General features: G+C 37.3%; 1 protein-coding gene across 1 annotated transcript in view; it reads left to right on the top strand.

Annotated features, from left to right (window-relative positions):
- gxylt1a (glucoside xylosyltransferase 1a) overlaps positions 1–9,570 on the top strand; it is a 64,589-nt gene extending 55,019 nt beyond the window's left edge. The window contains exon 8 of the mRNA XM_066723589.1: positions 9,422–9,570. Within this exon, the coding sequence (XP_066579686.1) occupies positions 9,422–9,430 (9 nt within the window). The 3' untranslated portion in view covers positions 9,431–9,570. The remainder of the gene's footprint in view (positions 1–9,421) is intronic.
- The last annotated feature ends 10,300 nt before the right edge of the window (positions 9,571–19,870 follow it).

Here is a 19,870-nt window from a genome sequence, read left to right as displayed (position 1 = left end):
TAACTTTTTTCTGAAACTCATCAGTCTATTCTTGTTCTGAGAAATTAAGGCTATTCCATGCGAGAAATTGCCAAGAAACTGAAGATGTCGTACAACGCTGTGTACTACTCCCTTCACAGAACAGTGCAAACTGGCTCTAACCAGAATAGAAAGAGGAGTGGGAGGCCCCGGTGCACAACTGAGCAAGAGGACAAATACATTAGAGTGTCTAGTTTGAGAAACAGACACCTCACAGGTCCTCAACTGGCAGCTTCATTAAATAGTACCCGCAAAACACCAGTCTCAACATCAACAGTGAAGAGGCGACTCCGGGATGCTGGCCTTCTAGGCAGAGATGCAAAGAAAAAGACACATCTCAGACTGACCAAGAAAAAGGAAAGATTAAGATGGGCAAAAGATCACAGACACTAGACAGAGGAAGACTGGAAAATAGTGTTATGGACAGACGAATCTAAGTTTGAGGTGTTCGGATCACAAAGTAGAACATTCGTGAGACGCAGACCAAATGAAAAGATGCTAGAGGAGTGCCTGACGCCATCTGTCAAGCATGGTGGAGGCAATGTGATAGTCTGGGGGTGCTTGGTGGTGGTAAAGTGGGAGATTTGTACAGGGTAAAAGGGATCTTGAAGAAGGAAGGCTATCACTCCATTTTGCAATGCCATGCCATACCCTGTCGACAGCACTTGATTGGAGCCAATTTCCTCCTACAACAGGACAATGACCCAAAGCACAGCTCCAAACTATGCAAGAACTACTTAGGGAAGAGGCAGTCAGCTGGTTTTCTGTCTATAATGGAGTGCCCAGCAGAGTCACCGGATCTCAACCCTATTGAGCTGTTGTGGGAGCAGCTTGACCGTATGGTATGTAAGAAGTGCCGATCAAGCCAATCCAACTTGTGGGAGGTGAAATCTCTTCAGATTACCTCAACAAATTGACACCTAGAATGCCAAAGCTCTGCAAGGCAGTAATTGCTGCAAATGGAGGATTCTTTGATGAAAGCAAAGTTTGAAGGACACAATTATTATTTTAATTCAAAATCATTATTTCTAACCTTGTCAATGACTATATTCATTTTGCTATATTTCCTATTCAAACTCATTTCATGTATGTTTTCATGGAAAACAAGGACACAAGTGACCCCAAACTTTTGAACGCTAGTGTAGCTCCTGAACCTAAACATATGATGAGTAGATCAATGGATGTATGAAGCAAGCATGTATCACAAATTCCTCCGCACTGAAGTCGGTCCTTGCAGTAATTGGACTAATGGCATAATTCCCAATTCTTCCATGTGTTCCCTAATTGGATAATGATCCACCTATGAAGTCTAGTGCCTTGAAATGTATTCATAATTCACTGGAATCAAGTACCGCTTGTGTTTAATCTAATAGTACATAAAAAAACATGTTTGTTGTACTTGGCTTTGAGAATAATTCTAACAACAAAAGAAGAATATACAGTACAGTTTAAAGACTATTAATATAGACACTGCAATCAGTACTACTTTTCCTCTCATATATTCAGAGCACATTCCTTTTAGTGAGAGAAAATTATCATCTGGTCAATGCAGTTAGATGTGCCCTATACACATTTTTTCATTTATATCAGCAGGAACAGTGGCGGTTCTAGCTTGTATGGCTCCCTGGGCGAACCCCGCCTTCAGCCAATTCCAATTCACCTTGGTGGTGTGTGGACTGGTTTGATATTATTCTTAACAATTTTGCACAAACCAACATGTCAATGCAACAACATGTCTGTGAAACTATATATTCACAGTATTATGAATGAATTGTGGTTTATTTGGTAGCATATCGTAGTGTGACTGATTTTACTAATTGCATTAGTACTGTACACAGTTAGAGGTGCGCTATTTGATAGATTCCCCCGCTCCCCCTACCTCTGGCTCCAGGAGGACAACTCCCAATCATGCTTTACTCAGCTCCAAGCATTGTATTATAAATACCACACAACAAGTTCCTTCCCCAGCATCAGTAGCTCACTTCCATCGTGCTGCCACCACGCCTCTTCTTGCTTAAACTCAGAAACAGCATCCCTCCACCTAGGCAGGCTCTGGCTTTGCAACAGCTCCTTGGCCCACACTCCATTACTTCAATCACTGCTTCTACTTTCTACTTCCTTCTATAGGGGGTTGTCTGAACTACTGGATATCAGCTTGGAGTTCTCAAGAGAAAAAATAGCTTTTTTCCTTTCCATATTAACTTAAAATATTAATAACCGCTTTCTACATAAGCAAAGGCATCCCAGCGTATGCGTACTCAAGGGGTTGTTAATAATGGATAATCTGAATGCAGCTGTAAAGAAAGATTTAACAATGATATACAAAGAAAACAACATTCATTTTATTTAATGTATTATACCTTTTAAATCCCAGTGTACAGATATATATATATATATATATATATATATATATATATATAGACTCTTTTAAGACCAGATGAATGCTGTATACAAAACCTCATCACGCAACAGCATAATTTTATAGAAGGATTTACCTTTGCATCCTTATTATTGTGGTATTGTCCCACCGAGAATACAAGCTCATCATAAATGATTTTCTCACAACAAGGAAACAAATAGCCTTAGTGGTGGTTATAAAACGCTCTTGGAACTTGTCATCAGCAATACATGGCTACATCTAGGGGGGGATATATTTCTTGTATAAGTACTATAACACCAAATGTAATGGGTCACAGAAGGTTAAACTCTCATATTGATGTGAAAAGTAATTACACTCTTCCTAATTCCCCATTTGTAATGAAGGCCATAATGAGCCCAAGATACCAAAAAAAACAGATCATTAGACAGCCTTCCTCAGCCCAGTTTTCAACATTTTATGCTTTGGATCAAAATTACAGTTCAGACACAGATAGTAAGATTAAATGAATGTATTCTGAACAACAGAGGTTTCCTTTCTCAGAGGAATCTGCCAGAAAACGTATATGAACCAGGATTCCCCACAGACCAGAGAAAGGGAGATCGGTCTCATATTGAGCTGCAGGATGCATTAAAAAAATAAGCCAAAATATTAGAGAATGCTATAGCGGGAAAATAGCTGACATTTACCCATGTCATCTTTAAATTTAATTCAGAGAGCATTTACTGTAAGCCATGTTGATACCCCAAAATACTCCAGTGTATATTCACATATCTTTCAACAGATGAGTCCTGTTTATAGACTCAATTCTTATCCCCAGTCTACCTCCCTCAGCAGATATGCCTCTGAAATCCTATTTTATAATTCCCCTGAAAATCCTAAATGTGCAATAAAGCTCTAAGATTGCTCTTTCCTTCATTTTAACAGAGAGTATTAAATGCAGACTGGAGAACCACAAGTTTTAGAATGCAATCCAGATTTAATCTATATACGTTATTAGAAATGTGTTGTCTTAGTCATCCCAATATTGTGTAAAACATACACATAAAATAACAATATTCTTTAGTTACAGTAAGGGTTTTCTTATTACTTTAATTAACCTAATTCTTTATGCCATTTGGCCAATTAGTGCTTTCGTTGTTCAACATTTTCAAAGACAATACCTATATTAGTCTTTAATTAATGAGGGATATAAGATCAACCAGCACCCAATAATTAGCTACTAATCAGAAATTAAATGGATGTGTAAATGGGAGTAAACTATTTGAGTATAATGTGCAATCTAGCTTGGTTTTGCATACAATTGTTGCTTTTCAAAATGCTTATTGTGTTGCCACTTGTTAAAACATTGGTTTTGTCTTGTACTTTTGGAAACATTATTTGTGACATTGGTTAGAGTCCACATTGTGTATAACTTCATACTTGGGCATATTTTTACATGACAGCACATTCAATTTCAATTGTACATTCATAAGAAAGGGAAATTACAGTGACGTTTCATTCAAATTGCTTCACATAACTTCTCCTTCCCAATGAACAGCACTAATATACTGTCACTTCTAGAATGGAACCAAGGAAACAAGCCTTCAGAACAATGGGAAGGAAAACAGACCTTATCCAAGACTGAACTGGCACAGGGGGAAATGGAGACAGGCCATGTTTTTTCACAGTTCTTGGATTTGGTCTCCCTGCTGTTTGGGATCTTTGATGTCCATGGAATAGAGAGCACCTCAGCTGTACATTTCATCTGCAAGATTAGATTTCCTACAGCACAGTACCCCCATGGTGGGGTGCTGGTGATTTCCTGGTCTTTAGGGAAGAGTGCTCAGAACAGGTCCAGCTATCATCACTTCATATATGATCTCATTTTCCTTTGTAGTCATCATTTTGAGTTTAAATGTATGGGATTTGGACCCACAATAGTGGGGATCTTGCCTTTTGTATTGTTGTTTCTAAAGAAAAACTCACTTCTAGAATGTGGATGTTAAAAGGTGGCAAGGGTTTGAATGCATATGTGATCTGAGGATAACAAATGATATTTATAATGACAGCATCTCCACTAATTCTACCCGACTTTACACATAACATGCTTCAGCTTCTTAATTTGGTGATTTTGATAAAATCTGTTGCAGCTTGTATTGATTATGGTTTACAGCATTACGCATTGGGGCTGTTTATCAGAAACCCTTCTTCATTGATTTTTTAACTGCATTGATTTACATCTACGCAGGTTGTAAAGCCATTTAAAAACAGTTTGCCTCAAATCTTAGCTTAATTACAGAATGTATGTCTGCACTCTGCAAAATAAAGATATAGGAATGTAAAGCATGTAATTTCTACTTTGTCAAAATTACTATTATGGATCATTTGTTTCCTTACACTTCCATATAGTGAAAACATTGATGTATATTCATATGTATACATTTAAATCTACATGTATGTAATATGCGGTTTTGAAAGTGGAGATCCTATCAAACTTACTAAAAGTAAATTGTTCCTGTCATGCCCATGAAAGTGCACTTTTAACAATTTAACAATAGTACTTAATTACTAATTGATTAATAAGATAATTGTTGCGATTAACCGCAGCCAACTTAAATTCCAAAACCTTGTGAAACTGCAGCTGTAGTTGAATGATCTTTTAAGCAGAATGTGCTGTCCCAGTAAAGGTGCTGAAAAGGATGGGAAGGCAATCACAAAATAATCGATGCCCCTTGCCTCTTTCAATGAGGTCACAATATTTCAGTTTTTGCTCTGGGATCCATTATTTTCTCTTTTTGTCTTTTCTTGTCAATCTTTCCATGCTTCTTTGTGTCATTAAAAATGCAATCCGACTCCACCAAGACTCCAAGACTGGGAAGCAAAAGGAGTTTTACAGCTTTGTTCAATCTAAGAAAATTTGAATAGATCAACGGATACTTCAATAAGTCAAAAGTTATGTCTACCCTGGGCAACAAATCAGTGCAAATTGTACTGAAGTTCAAAAAGCAAAGATTTCAAAGATATCAGGTGCATATCGTTGTTATTATTTTATGTTTGGCACCATTTAAAAGAGTTCCTTCGAGATTAACTGCATTTCTTGTGTTTTTATTCTCTCTAAGGGTATGCAAATGTTGCTATAAAGTCTGTCTTGCAAAATGTTTGTGATCCTGCTGTTGCTTTACTGTTAACTATTCAATATATCTATTAATAATTTAGATCAACTTTGTTTGAATATGCATTCTTAACTGTATTTATAGCTGTGTATGTCCTTTTCACTGGGTTGAAATTGCTCCCTTGAAAATATTATATAGATGGCAAAATCTTTCAGCTTTGGAAAAATCTATGACATGATTAAAACTTTAAGAATTGCTATCTGTTGTACCAGCAGTTATTTATTGATTGCTTTCATAAAGGAATGCTGATCAAAATGTCATATTTCACTACACAAGAGAATGAGCATCTTAAATGCAATTTTTTATACAGAATTGAAACTTCCCATTATTTTTTCACTCTCTCATCCCATCTTAATAGATGTATTATGTTACTGAAACAGGGACAGCATCAACTTTGAGAACATTTTTCTACTAATGATTTTTTAGTTTTCCAGATGAAGTTACTGGTCCAAGAATCTCAATAAGCCATTTCTTGAGGGATCCAATGAAAGTCCTATCCACATTCCACATACTTTCTTCTTGGTTTGTCCAATTTACCCATAACTCTCCTTCCCATGGTCATTGATCTCCTTCTAGTTGATTTACATTTGAATCTTTGGTGTCTGCTTGGAGCTTAGGTTTCCATTGTCAATTTTAAGGGATGTTTCGAATACCTAAATCAAGTCTTTTCAAAGCCGTCTGTGTTTCAGGCTAAAGGGATTCAGTGTAGTCTGACATGATATGTTATCTGCCATCTATTACTTCATAGTGTATGCAAGGATCTCGCTATCATGCAATGCATTATTATAATAGATAGAAAACTTTGTATCTTAAATATCATTAAGACACCTGTCAGTCTAGAGCTCTCTTATCAATATTATATCCTGTGTTACTCATTTGTAAGGTGTCAGTCAAACGTGTTTCATGTTTTGACTTAGGAAAATATTATATTTCTAGTGGGTGACACACTGTCATTACTCATTCCGTAGTCGTCAACTTTGAGGATCTTATTTTTTTTCATCAGCTGCATTTACACATTATTGATATTTTGAAATGCTCCGTTTTCCATTTTGCACACAGTAATCAACTCTCAGTTGTTGCTGCTGCTTTCGATTCAGAGTATTCCCAGAATCAGTTGCTTATCTAAGGACACAGCTAATTAGGAGGAAATTGACAGGGGAAGTAAATTAGTAGCACACAAACTTGACGTCCACTGGAGATTTATTATATACACTTAAGTTGGTGCACCTCTGATACATGTCTTTCCCTATCTGTATAAGCCCTCTTTAATAATCCAATAATAAATTAGTATGGCCGATATACTAAGCAGAAACAAGAATAGGTTCTACACAATGCAACAAGTAAATTAAATCACAGGGAAATACAGCTGAATTTCCCTACCTCTTTAAGTTGTGTAACTGATGAAGAAAATTGGAAGTCTGCAGCAGTGCGACTTCAGGCCATTTGTACAACCCTAATTAACATACTCCCATTAATGCTAACCCACGTACTTTGTGCCACATTCCCATGGGGATATGAAATATGAATATGCTTTCCAAGCCATTATGCCCCTCTTCTGTTCTTTAGAAATAAATGAAAACCTCGTTGAGTTGTTTTCTGAGAAATATTAAAAAGCTGGCAGAGTGCCTTCAAACGTACAGTGGATCATTAAAACATAATTTAGGTATCTTGTAACAGAGAATTAAAAAAAACATGTTCCAAGAAGGCTATTACCTATACTAAATGACAGGGGGTATTGTTTTTCCAGATTGTTCTGCACAAATATGGTGTCCTTCCATTAACTGGTCTTAACGAACATTACCAGGCAAGATATTGATGACTGTAGAAGCTTTAAAATAGCAATACAATTCCCACCTCAAGTACTGTCTTGCAAATCCTTCATTATAACTTATGGTGCCTTTTCTGGAAGCAAAATTAAATATTCCAATAGGATTACACTAAAACAAGTCATGCTGCCATACTGGAATCTTGTAGAGCTTCATGTGATTAACATAATATCACAATCTGCTAATTTATTATTTATTATTATTTATTTATTTTTATAAAATGGAAATTCAGAGCCTACGTTTGAGATTTTAACAGCAGCCCAATCCATTAAAAGGCAGAGGACGGGTCAAAAAGCAGCTGAAATATCCACATCACAAGTGACACAGCACAAGGTTAACTACCAGCGAGCAGAAAGATCCAATCCATAGATGACTTGTATAGTGAGGATGAAAGGTTGAATCATTTCTTAGATGTTTGGACCCAAGGGAAAATCATGAAATAGCACAGGCATTACATATAAATGCACAAGTATAAACAGCATTAATTGTAATGGAAAGACCTGTAATGGAAAGACTTGTATTGCTTACCTTACACAGCTACATACATACTGTATAATTGTTTTTCTACGGGAATGACAGTATTCTCTCCAATAGTACGTGAATTTTATATGTGCCCTTTCACAGGATTACTGGTAGATGGTATCGAAACTCACATTCTTGTTTTTTTAGTACTCCTAGTTCACATTTCTTTAAATAAATATGGTTCAAATATCGTACTGACTGATTCTCTGTTTTTCTGTCATATTAAAAAACGATCATAGCAGACAGCGAATACTAAAATTGTCTTTAATATTTTGGAAGACTCTTGTTTATATGAACACGAATTAGCATTTTTTTTTACAAATATGAAAATGTTGTGGATCTTGGCCTATATATATATATATAATCAGTACAACAGCCTGAAAGCTTGTATAGTGCAGCTACAGAGCAAGCCATATCTATATACTTGTAACACAATTGAAAATATTTGATCATGGTTCATCATTATCCTGTTCCAATTGTCTAATAACATGCACCTTAATATGCAAAATTCATAGCCCCCAAGGACAGTGATAAGATGAGGTTGAAGTATAATTTATCTATTTGCATTTAGATTACGTGTTTACATTGCACCATGGATGCAATCTTTATGTTTTCTCTGAGGTTCCTAGGTGATAGAAGCTGCTCAGATTAATAGTAATACACTACCTTTTTTTTCCCCTTCTCACAAAACCACATCAGGGAAGGTAGAAGCTTGTGTGAGAAATAATGTTGGCAAACTCTCAGTAATGAAAACCCAAATATTCCCATGGCTCTGCCTCAGTACATATTAGCAGGATTTAGCAAAGTGCTATCTGTTTAATGGTGTGGTTGGCAAGTAATTCACAATGATTAATTGGCACACAGAAGGGTTTATCCCATGATTAGTAACCTAAGAATCACAAAACATGAGAAAAATTCTAACCCTCCCCTCCCAGTGTACAAGCTAGGATAACCTAGGGACTATATTACGGTAAAATTGATGAAAATCATTATATATATTTGTTTCTCATGTTTTTTGTTGTCTGTTAGACATAGAAATATAATATTTATCTGCCTAAATGTATTTTATCACATTAAGAAGTTTTTGGAGGAAGTTTTATTGGAATTGTATACTGTACCAAAGTATAAACGCAACATGTAAAGTGTTGGTCCCATGTATCAAGAGCTGAAAGGAAAGATCCCAGAAATGGTCCATACACACAACAAGCTTATATCTCAAAAATGTTGTACACCAAATTTTTACATCCCTGTTAGTGAGCATTTCTCCTTTTCAAAAATAATCCATCCACCTGACAGGTTTGCCATATCGAGAAGTTGATTAAACAGCATGATCATCACACAGGTGCACATTGTGCTGGGGACAATAAAGACCTCTCTAAAATGTGCAGTTTCGTCACACAGCACAATGCCACAGATGTCTCCAGTTTTGAGGGAGTGTGCGATTGCCATGCTAACGGCAGGAATGCCCACCAGAGCTGTTGCCAGAGAATTTAATGTTAATTTATCTACCAATGTCGTTTTAGAGAATTTGACAGAACGTCCAACTGGCCTCACAACTGCAGACTACGTGAACCACCACATCCAGCTTCTTCACCTGAGACCAGCCAACCAGACAGCTGATGAAGCCATGGGTTTGCAGAACCAAACAATTTCTGCACAAACTGTCAGAAAGCATCTCAGGGAAGCTCCTCTGCTGCTCGTCGTCCTCACCTGGGTCTGTACCCGACTGCAGCTCTGGTGGACATTCCTGCTGTCAGCAGCCCAATCACACGCTCCCTCAAAACTGAATGTATTTCAATGGACTGATTTCTTCATATGAACAGGAGTGAAAGCGTGTAATAGAAATATTAAAACATAGAAGAAAACAACTGGTAATTAAGTTTCTGCTTTTGAACTGATGTGTTTTTGTGATTTGGACAGGTGTGTCTTTGCTAGTTTGTGTTTTGGTGTTTTGAAAGGGAACTAAAGAAGGAAGGTAGGCTCAGCTAAGAGCTAGACCTTTGTTTGGGCTTTGGTTTTCTTTTTAGTTCTGTGAGCCTGCTTATTAATCGAGCCCAGCACTGTGGACATCCCCCCCACAGTGCCACAGTATATATGGAAATACATTTAAAATAATGATATGTTTGTATATATAATATTTCTAATTTGATATGTATTTTTCAGAGATGAGGAAGTTGTGCTTCGGATCATTCTCCTGCGGGAAAATTCACTTGCCACCAAGCCCGAGCTCGTTGACAGAGGGCACCAGGTTGTTTGGCGGAATTATCCCTGTATACTTTGGAATCCCTCCATCCCTCAATTCGAACAAAGGAACCCAACAGACCCAAACACAGAATAGAATTTCCCTCATGCTCACTATTTTCAGTAGATTACATTTTACGTGACATTAGCTTTACTTTCGGTGCCAACATACTGCTGGTGTGCATTTACCCTGAATGTTTAGTAGAGGCAATAGCTGTCTAACCTGACTTGTGTTTGCAATCCAGCTTTGACCGCTGAGCCATTTAGACAATATAGATGTGTCCTCAAAGAAGTGTCCCCCCATAACCATTAACATGTTTTTGTCCTCCCAATGTGAACCTGAAATGCACACAGAAGAGCTTCTATAACAACCAGAACACATTCAAAATAACAATTTCAGCAGTTGTTGCTGCACGGTAAGTTGAGCTTCATTAAGACCACCTCAGTAGACCTAATCCTAGCAGCACTTAGCTAATTATAAACTTCTGTAGGGAACTTGATGGATGGCATAGCATGGATTAACAGTAGCATTCTCAAGCCAAAAAGACTAAAATATCTAATATCAAGTCCCAATTCAAACACTGTATTTTCCAATATATATATTACCATTGTGTGGCATCAATTGCCCACGCTTTTCAGTTTATTGCATACATTTCTAATGACTCTGCCCTATAAATGAATTGCCTGAAAGCATCAGATCTGAACATTGGTGTGGTATGATGTGAATAAAAACTTGTATTCTAATTATTATTATATTTATCTTAAGCTTTTCATATATATATTTTCTAAACTTGAAAAATCATATTCAGTGTGCATATTTTCTCATTAATGTATTTATATGCATTTATTAGATGCTTTATATATATATTTATTTATTTATACACATATAAATACAAAACACACATTTTAGCCATATAAAATAATCATCACTCTATAATCTTTCAGCACTTTTCTGTCTAAGACAAGTAAAGTATATAGCATTGTAAAAATAATGAATGAGCCTGCTTTTATATGTCACTTAAATAGCTTAGACCTTATTAAAGTGCAAGTTTAATGATTGCCCTAGGCATGAAGGGCAAAGTAACAGATTGCCATGTCAAACAGCTTCTGACCCCAAATAATATTAACACCTCACTGACCTGCACTCACATTTTGGTAAATGGTATTACTATTCAGCGTCAGATCAATTTTACCCAGCAAATGCTGTTATAGTTACCCAGTTGTATGACCCTGATAATCAATACAGCCAAAGTGCCTGTCACACCCTGATGTTACAAGGAAGTGGAACAGTGGGCCATAAAAAGACATGGAAAAGGAAACACAAATCAAAACAACACTGTTTTAAATATGGATAACTCTCTGAACAGCAGGGTTTTAATTATGATATATTAAAATGCATCTTTGTAAGTTCAGTGGGCTTCCAATAACTTTGAAATTGTTGCTCGGCTCCACATGGGCGTATTGTTACCTTTTTTGTGTGTTCTTTCACAGCTAACTATAGTAAATTCATATTTATTTTAATATTTTCAAAATGATGCACTATAGCATTCTAGTTTGGTCTTTTTTGTATGTATTAATTTCATAATAGAATTTGAAATGTTATTGTTGCTGGAAATATGTTTTAAAAAGCCCCCTTCCCTCTGTCCTGTTCTTTGACCTTGTGAAGATTATTCAACAGGGTCAAATGTAAATGCTGACATTAAGATTATTAAGTATATTGTGATTTTCAGAGGATTTAATGCTAATCCTTAGTATATCTGTGGTACATCATTTGAGAAACTAATCAATACCTCAATTTTCATCCAACAGAACTGCTAATGAAGATTACATTTATTGGTATGGGATTCAGCAATTTGAGGTAATGGATTTGAATAACTCAATGAGATATCCACATGCTGTCCTTTGTTCCAGGTTGAAGAACTTGAGTTGTTTTACCCTGTCTGTGTATTAAGTTTAGGAGTTATTCGTAAGTTAGGAGTACTCTTCTTAGAAATCTTTCAAGGGCAGAAGAAGACATTTTTTTATTTTCTACTATTGTGTTAGAGCAGAACACAGTATTCTAAATGTGGTAGAACAAGTACTAGCCCTATTGGGTTTCTGGATATTTCTTTGTGGAGGAGTCTCAATGTTTTGGGGGATTGCTGGTGGGCGGGAGCCAGTTGGCGGCTCGGTGTCAGCATGAGTGACTGTCTCCCCATAGTCTCACAGTCTCAGTTTCAATGGAAAGAAACTTAAATTAAGGGTTGAGAAGTCTTAGTGTTCATTTTTATGCAACTAACAAACTTGCATTAGACTAGCTGTCAAAATAAGACTAGTCTAATGATTTAGAGTAATCTAATGATTTTGACTAGTCTAATATAGTTTGGTTGCAACCGGACCCTGGCCTTGGAGATCTTACCATTGACTTACAAGACACTAAACAGCCCAACTTTCCAAACCTCTTTTGATATCTGATTAATGTCTGTTAACTATTGGCTGCAAACTTAGGGTGGCGGGTTTAGTCCATGAAGTCAATGGAGATGAGAATATCGTTTAAATATCACGGGCATGTTGAAATGCCAATGCGATGACTTCAGCCCACCCAAGCCCAATGATGCTTGACCAAGAATCCCTCTCCCTGGGAGACCTGGCCAGTGAGACGGCCGATTTCATCCAGGCAGTGTGACACCAGATCCTGACCTCCAAGCGGTTTCTCCTGAATGAGCCACTCGGGAGCCCAGGTAGAGATTCTTTAATATTGTGCTGTGTGTTGTATTGCTTGTTTTCTTTGATGTGGGGAATGTTAAATAAAAAGGTCTGACATTAATAACGATATGAAAATATTTCCAAACTCCCTCGCAGCACAATGAAGTTAATTTATTCTGACATTTCTCATGTGTTTTATTAGGAGACTTTCCATGGGTGTGGAGTACCCTCGCTCTAATGAAGGCATTCCATCAGGTTTTGGCTGCCGTGTTGGTGATATTGATGAAAAAGCAGATCAATCAGCATGAGTGCCCCAGCCATTTGTTTTCGTTTGGATGTCGTTTTCATCACTTCAGTGGGATTTCTAAGGGATGGGCCATCTGGAGAGAAAAACAACATTTATTTCTTGATTTGTACAGCAGGTTATGAAATATCTTGATGAAAAGGAAACCTCAGTCTAATGTTACTCCCATAAAACTATGCTTTATAGAGAAGTAAATCACATTTCAGTCAGGCAATATGCTTGAACTGTAAATCAGCATATTCTTTTTAAATTCACGTGCCTTCATGAAACCAGTCTGCCAGAGAATATAAGCAATTTAGTCATTTAGAAAGAGAAGGGGAGCAGAAATGCATATGAACTTCCTGTGTCATTTGCTCCATGTTCCCCTTTGCCTATTCACTTGCACCTGTACTTTTGTGACTTATTGTGGTTTCAGCTAAATCAACAGCCAATGAATAATTTGACAGCAGGAAACGTTTATTCCGAGAAGTGCCACTCATGTAACTAAAAAAGTGATAAAATGATCAAAGTTTTAAAATAAAATATAAAAGTGTATTTACCAATGCCCTTGGCTGTACTATAAATCCAAATTGACTGTAAACCGCTGTGTGTCCTGACTGATTTCTGGTGATCAGATGGTCTAGATTCAGTTTATATCCCTCAGATTGTTTGTTTTTAGTTGCAAATTAATTATTCATACATACTCAAACCAAACAGAAAAATAACCAAGACAGAAGCAAATTAAACAACCACTGAAAGCCAGAATCATCCTTGTTGCAACCCTATCAGGAAAGTCATGTCTTTATGAAGTCTTCAAAAGTTCAATCGGAAAGAATGGAAAGCCTGTTTTGAATGTACAGTAAACAAAATAAGAAACAACAAAGGGAATAATGAATAAATGAATGAACAAAAACTTGCATTCATTTGCCAGCATTTACCCAGGGATCTCCCAGTTCCTAGCCAATGCGTTTGGTTTGATCAGGGGATTGGCACAAGCGAAGGACAGAGACTAAGTGATGATCTTGAAGAGCAGTGAGAGTCTTCTTTAAGGCAGAATAAACACAGGACTCCAATTTTCTAGATTCCTGGCATCTTTTGGCTTTAGCTAAGGCAACGTATATCTTTTTCAGACTCTAACACAGTGTTCTATACACAACCTTGCTACAAAAATAAATGTAACCCCCTATTACCGCACACAGCTGCTTCCACAGAAACTTAGTTGGATCACAAATAAGGGAGTTAAATTAAACATTAGAAAAACAGTAGGGAGTCTGAGTAGAAACCCCGAGAGGCAGATTAAGAGGAATGCATGCAGATACATTGGGAGAGAATAGGAGTCATAAGATAGCATAACAACAGACCATTAGTCGTGACCAAGACTTCATCACAGGTGTTGATACATTTTTTTCTTTCCTTTCTTTCCTATTTTCAGATATTAGGTGTTAGGTTTCTAACTCATCAGGTTGCACTGATTGTGATAGACAAGATCACATTCCTACCAGACTATTCACTTCATATTTTTGTCCCTTCTGTGATAGCATTCCACATTGAAAAGGGGTATATATTGTTTAATGTTCCTGAAATGGAGCTGATATAGTGTATTGAAATAGATTATGAGTGATCTATTTCTCCTCTGAACATTGAGTACAAATGTGGTGCATGCTGCAATATTATGACAATACTGAACCCACTAATCTGTTTTATATTTTTAAATATAAAGTGTATGCGATGATGGTGTATTTAGATATTTAATCCCCACCTGCCCCCCCATCCCCCCCACACAAATTCAGTCTCACAATATATCCACTGAAACCAATTAACAGGTTCACATGAGAAAGTGTTTTCCATTTTTTTCCACGTTTTCCTCCAGTGTTCCTCCTGAGATTTATATAACAAAAGTTTACTCAAGAGCTCTGGAAATGTTTACATAATTACTTGAAAAAACAACAACAGATCTTCTATCCCTGCCTTTACAGAGTAATTAACATGTTTTCTTAGGGGGGTTATTTAATGTGGGTTTAGGGAAAAACAGACATCTCTAAATTATACTGTTTCAATTGGAATAAGAAGATTTAATACTTGAAACCACAGCACTGTGGATACCTGTTAAGGTAGCTTGCAAATTAGCTCCAGACTACACTGGTTATTCTATTAAGCCCCTCTGGATACGGCATCTTTTGAGCACTAGATCAATTAACCTGACCGTGAGAGAGGATATGATTCCAGTAGTTTTACACTTGTAAGAGGAGCTCAGCTGAGAACATTCCTGCAAAAAAAGGGAAAAGTTAACATTCAACAACATTCATAAATAATATAATAGTGGCTGTCTTTTGATCTTTGTTGGACACTCCATGACATCTTTATCCAGACAGTAACAGATTCAAACAGCAGTTTAAAGATGTATTAATTTGATGGCAGGTACATTCCCATGTTTGCTACCACAGTGTAAGTACATATGTCTGTTGTAAAGATCTATTTATCTTTCTGTGACACCATGGGGTGATGACCACAGGAAGGGATGTGGTATAAAATACAATGCTTTATTATATACAGGCAGGGGTTGATGCAGAACAAAGAAACCCAAAACAAACAAGACTTCCTTACTTTATGCAGGAGTCGGCCAATCAGGGAAGTCCTGTGTGTCAGGTTCACCCCTGAAGGCTTCTGAGACATGTAGTGCCTTTCAGAGCAGCCATTTTGTGCCCCTCCTAGCATTGCACAACAGTTCATAGACGGTGGAGTTATTCACCACTATGTGTCACCTGATCACTTAAGGAGAATACAAATAAATAAATAAAATGGTTTTGCTTTTGCCTTCCATCCTGCAACATCCTGGATACGAGATACACAGCATGCTGGCTGGTATCGTGATGTATTCTTCAGAGTGGGAGTGTTACAAATGTTACACTTGTCAGGATGTCAACAGTGAAGACATAAACTACAAGCATGTAATTGAAGGAGTGTTACAAACATGTGGGGGTGTCATTCTTCTAGGAAACTCGGTACTAATTTCCTCTGTACAGAAAACATCCCTCTTAAAACTGTGCAACCATAATATGGGTGGTCAAATCCAAAATTATTTGAAACCTCACTAAAGAGGCCAGTGTAGCTTGTATTATGACAACATATCTGATAGAGCAAAAGAGGGAGATGTATAATAGTAAAATCAGAAGATTTTAGCCTGCCATTCACTCCCTCATTCTCCTGACCAAAAGTGTCACATATAGGAGAACAATGGCTGTTTTGATCCATCACACAAATGAAGAAAACTGCATCTGGCAGGGAAAAACTCAAGAACTGCATGCAAATTCAATACCTATGACAATAGGATGATACGATAAATCATAAGGGAATATTCTGTAGGTTGCTGGAGCTGAAAGAGAAAGAGTGGTAAACAAGAAATAAATTAAAGTGGGTTACAGAAAAGACTGCAGACATGACATTTTCACTCAGCTAAATTAATAATTAAAGAGATTACAGGCACCTCTAAAGGGACACCCGAATAAAAGTCAAAATATGTGAGGATTATTAAAAGAAAGGAAGCAGATGTCAAATAATGCAGAAGCACAGACTGTTGGCAAATTAATATTGTATTGCTTGCACAGAAAACCTGGCACAAAATATTTTCTTTTATGGCATACAAGAGTTTTTGTTGCTGGAAGTGTGATGGTTGGAACTGCTATATTTGAAAGACTGAATGCATATCTAATTTAAAATACAAACAGAGAGAGGAAAAGATAATTAGGGTCTATGGCTGAATGGCCTGATCCAACTGTCCCCCATTGCTCTTAAAAGCACTGTTGCATGTGATGGACAATTTTCTTGACCATACAATAACTTGGGTGTATATGTGCGCTTAATAGTAACTATTATTAATTTTAGATAGGTTTGACAGTGTAAGTCACCTTTGCAATGGTGGAATAATATGACTCTGGTGAATATTTGTTGCTTGGAAAAGTACCATAACATCACTTAGTATTAGAGGACCTTGCTAGCTGAAAGTTTTCAATGCGTCTGTATATTATACAGTCAGCAGGTGGCCCAGGAAGATTTCTTGGTGCGTAAATCAAATTGGTCAAAAGCAATAGGGAAGTAAAATGGAAGATACAGCACTTTGGATTTTGTGTTCTTTCACTAAACTAGTTATACCAAGGTTGTTCTGAGTGTCTCACATTGAGTGATCATTTTGATCGGTAACACTTTATTGTAAGTGTCAGTTGTTCCAGTTAATTTATACATGAAAAATCATATTATTTCCTGCTGAGTTCAAATTGAATGCATATGAATATATAAGTGTGCCATTTACTATAAGGATGTCAATTCCGACTGCTTTATGTCATAGATTAATATCATTCAATTTGAACAGTACAAAATTATTTTCACTGGAATGTGAAAATTAGTTTTAATTTCTTCTGATACTTAAAATACAAGTTAAATTGTATTGTATTATTCCAAAAAAAAAAACGTGTTCAATATTTACACATCCAGTTCCAGATATGGCAGAACAAAATAACTGGATGTTATTGAAATAAATGTCTTGTCAATAGTAAAGTGATGGCAAATACATACATGATTATTTATTTATTAATTTGGCAGGCACATACAAACATACAGGTATACCATAGTACAACTGAATACAATAATAAAATATAATTAGAAAATGAAACTATGAACAATAATACACTCACCTAAAGGATTATTAGGAACACCTGTTCAATTTCTCATTAATGCAATTATCTAACCAACCAATCACATGGCAGTTGCTTCAATGCATTTAGGGGTGTGGTCCTGGTCAAGACAATCTCCTGAACTCCAAACTGAATGTCTGAATGGGAAAGAAAGGTGATTTAAGCAATTTTGAGCGTGGCATGGTTGTTGGTGCCAGACGGGCCGGTCTGAGTATTTCACAATCTGCTCAGTTACTGGGATTTTCACGCACAACCATTTCTAGGGTTTACAAAGAATGGTGTGAAAAGGGAAAAACATCCAGTATGCGGCAGTCCTGTGGGCGAAAATGCCTTGTTGATGCTAGAGGTCAGAGGAGAATGGGCCGACTGATTCAAGCTGATAGAAGAGCAACTTTGACTGAAATAACCACTCGTTACAACCGAGGTATGCAGCAAAGCATTTGTGAAGCCACAACACGTACAACCTTGAGGCGGATGGGCTACAACAGCAGAAGACCCCACCGGGTACCACTCATCTCCACTACAAATAGGAAAAAGAGGCTACAATTTGGACAGTTGAAGACTGGAAAAATGTTGCCTGGTCTGATGAGTCTCGATTTCTGTTGAGACATTCAGATGGTAGAGTGAGAATTTGGCGTAAACAGAATGAGAACATGGATCCATCATGCCTTGTTACCACTGTGCAGGCTGGTGGTGGTGGTGTAATGGTGTGGGGGATGTTTTCTTGGCACATTTTAGGCCCCTTAGTGCCAATTGGGCATCGTTTAAATGCCACGGCCTACCTGAGCATTGTTTCTGACCATGTCCATCCCTTTATGACCACCATGTACCCATCCTCTGATGGCTACTTCCAGCAGGAAAATGCACCATGTCACAAAGGTCGAATCATTTCAAATTGGTTTCTTGAACATGACAATGAGTTCACTGTACTAAACTGGCCCCCACAGTCACCAGATCTCAACCCAATAGAGCATCTTTGGGATGTGGTGGAACGGGAGCTTCGTGCCCTGGATGTGCATCCCACAAATCTCCATCAACTGCAAGATGCTATCCTATCAATATGGGCCAACATTTCTAAAGAATGCTTTCAGCACCTTGTTGAATCAATGCCACGTAGAATTAAGGCAGTTCTGAAGGCGAAAGGGGGTCAAACACAGTATTAGTATGGTGTTCCTAATAATCCTTTAGGTGAGTGTATATTACATTACAAAGAATGTACAGTGAATAAAGTGCAATTATCCATAATCAGGAGTGATTCATTATGTATGCAAAAAGAAAACAGCGGCCAATTCTTTCTTGATATCCTTTTCAATATTTTCACAAATGGACTTTATTGCATTGACAGAATTCATCATCTCTGTGCTTTCTCTATCTCTCCATCTTCAGCTGGAACAGAAGTTCTTCGGTCAGTCAAGTCTATCTCATGCACTCCCATAAAGCGGAACACAATCCTATAAAGAGACCTCAAAACGAATTTTAGTAAAACTGAAAACCTGCTTCTCCCACATTTATCACCTGCCACTTTTCATCTGTGTGATTGTATTAATATACTGAAACCTTCCCAGCTCCCGTTGCAAAGGCTAAAGGTAGTCTCTGCCAAGTGGCTGTTTCACTTTCCTTGGGGGTGGCAGGTTAGACTTAAGAATCATATCATAACAGCACAGTGGCTGTATTAACATGGTGAGCCGCAGCGTTTGTAATTTCTTGTGACAGCTGCTTGAAATGTAACCTGTTTAGAGTGCCCTGCCATTGATACTTACACCCAGACCTGCATGCAAATGCTCCCGACACTTTGTGGTACCCAGAGAGATTTCAGGGCTATCTATTCAAAGCAGAAGGTCAACAGGACAGCAGAGTATATATATTTAAATCTAGTCTTCACACAACTACGCCACACTACTTGATTTATGATTAGTTCCGAATCTCATATTCTAAATAAAATTCATTAGGTTGCAGCAAAACAAACTCATTTTTTTTTCAATTAAAGTAGACAATATAATGAAGGTGTCAAACCAGATCCTCTTATACACAAAGTCATAGTTCGGATTCTCAGTCACAATCTTCCAGGCTGGAGG

The sequence above is a fragment of the Amia ocellicauda genome, chromosome 15 (genome assembly GCF_036373705.1).
Source record: "Amia ocellicauda isolate fAmiCal2 chromosome 15, fAmiCal2.hap1, whole genome shotgun sequence".
Taxonomy (NCBI): domain Eukaryota; kingdom Metazoa; phylum Chordata; class Actinopteri; order Amiiformes; family Amiidae; genus Amia; species Amia ocellicauda.
Note: the sequence above shows the minus strand (reverse complement) of the source record. Positions and strands in the feature narration are given on the sequence as shown.